General features: G+C 68.7%; 1 protein-coding gene across 3 annotated transcripts in view; it reads right to left on the bottom strand.

The window, feature by feature from the left end:
• Positions 1–351, bottom strand: part of PDCD6 (programmed cell death 6) — a 19,306-nt gene extending 18,955 nt beyond the window's left edge. For 2 of the 3 annotated variants that reach the window (XM_017520413.2, XM_017520414.2), the window contains exon 1: positions 139–328. In XM_017520413.2, coding sequence (XP_017375902.1) covers positions 139–239 — 101 coding nt within the window. In that variant the 5' untranslated portion in view covers positions 240–328. Of the gene's footprint in view, positions 1–138 lie in introns of all 3 variants that reach the window. The other variant, XM_017520412.2, reaches the window with a different exon arrangement.
• Positions 352–1,630: the final 1,279 nt, after the last annotated feature.

Below are 1,630 nucleotides of genomic sequence, written 5' to 3'. Positions count from 1 at the left end.
GGGGGACCCGGCAGGGGACGGGGGAGGACACGGGGGACCCGGCAGGGGACGGGGGAGGACACGGGGGACCCGGCAGGGGACGGGGGCGGCCGCGGCAGAGGCGGAGGCGGGAGGTGCCGGGGCGGTGCCAGGCCGCACCTCTGGAAGACGTTCCACAGGAAGCTCTGGTCCGGCAGCGCCGCGCCCGCAGCAGGGCCGGGGCCGGCCCCGGGGCCGGGGCGGTAGGAGTAGGCGGCCATGGGCCGAGGCGCGCGTCTGGGCTGGGCCGCGGGCGGCTGAGGGCGACGGCTCAGGGCGACTCCGCTTCCGGGTCTGCCGGGGGCGGGACCTGGCGCTACCGTCACTTCCGGGGACGCAGGAAATGCGTGTGCTCCGCAGGGGTCACGGGGTCCCGCGCGGCCAATCCCCTCGCAGCCGAGTTGCCGGGCAACGCCCCGGCAGCCGCGGGGCCTGCGCGGTCGGGGGCCGCTGGAGGAGGCGGGAGGTCGCGCGCCGGCTGCCTGCGCGGAACGCGGAAGGCGCGCGGAGAAAGGGTCGCGCGCCGGCCCGGGGCGGGAAGTGAGGGAGCGGAGGCCGAGTGTGCCTTTCCGTTCTTGTGTAAAAAGAAGTTTTGACGCGAGCGGGATTCGCGCTAACAGCGGAAAGCCCTGGCGGGGGCGTCCCGGCGCTTTGGGAGGCGGAGGCGGAGGCGGGCGGAGCTGTTGAGCCCCGCGGTGCGGCCCAGCCTGGGCAGCATGGCGGAACCTCATCCCTGCAAACGTTACAGACCGGGCGTGGGGCCGGGCTCCTGTGGGCCCAGCCGCTCCGGGGGCCGAGGCGGGAGGATCGCCCGAGCCCGGGACGTCGGGGCCGCCGGGAGCCGAGATCGCTGCGCTCCAGCCCGGTCGACCGCCGGACTCTGCCAGAAAAGGAGAAGGTGCAGGCCGGGCGCGGTGCCTCACGCCTGTAATCTCAGAACGCTGGGAGGCTGAGCGGGCGGATCACCTGAGGTCGGAAGTTCGAGACCAGCCTGACCAACGTGGAGACAACCCCATCTCTGCTAAAAATACAAAATTAGCGCAAGCCCGTAATCCCAGCTATTCTGGAGACTGAGGCAGGAGAATCGCTGGAGGCGGAGGTTGCAGTGAGCGGAGATGGCGCCATTGCACTCCAGCCTGGGCAACAAGAGCGAAACTCCATCTCAAAAAAAAAAAAAAGCAAAACACAATTCGGGTGAGAAGCGCAGCGTGCGGCATTCTCCGTCGTCTCTTCTGCCCTGGAAAGCTTCCCCCTGGGTTTAACCTGCGCCCCTGCGCGGGGCATCAGCGCGGCCCCCGCCCTCGCGCAGCTGGAAACACTGGGCGCCCCCCGGCCGGGCCCATCTGCTGGTCGCGCAGCCCACAGCCCAGCCTCCCTCCTGAGACAGCGCTGCCTTGGTGCTGGGCGCAGTTCTGCAGTGGAGCCTGCAGTGCTTGTAGCCGAAACCTACAAATCCCCGGAATTGGGAAGTGCCAGCTTTGACCAACTGTGATCCCTGGGTCTTTCCCCCGCGCGCGCTTTGGGCCCACGTTCCACCTCAGTCCGGTGTCCTGTGTCCCAGTTCAGGATACTACAATTATTCTCAGTATTTCATAACGTTATTCCAGTCTTT

Source organism: Cebus imitator, unplaced genomic scaffold (assembly GCF_001604975.1).
Source record: "Cebus imitator isolate Cc_AM_T3 unplaced genomic scaffold, Cebus_imitator-1.0 Scaffold835, whole genome shotgun sequence".
NCBI lineage: Eukaryota > Metazoa > Chordata > Mammalia > Primates > Cebidae > Cebus > Cebus imitator.
This window is presented reverse-complemented; position numbering and strand designations above follow the sequence as displayed.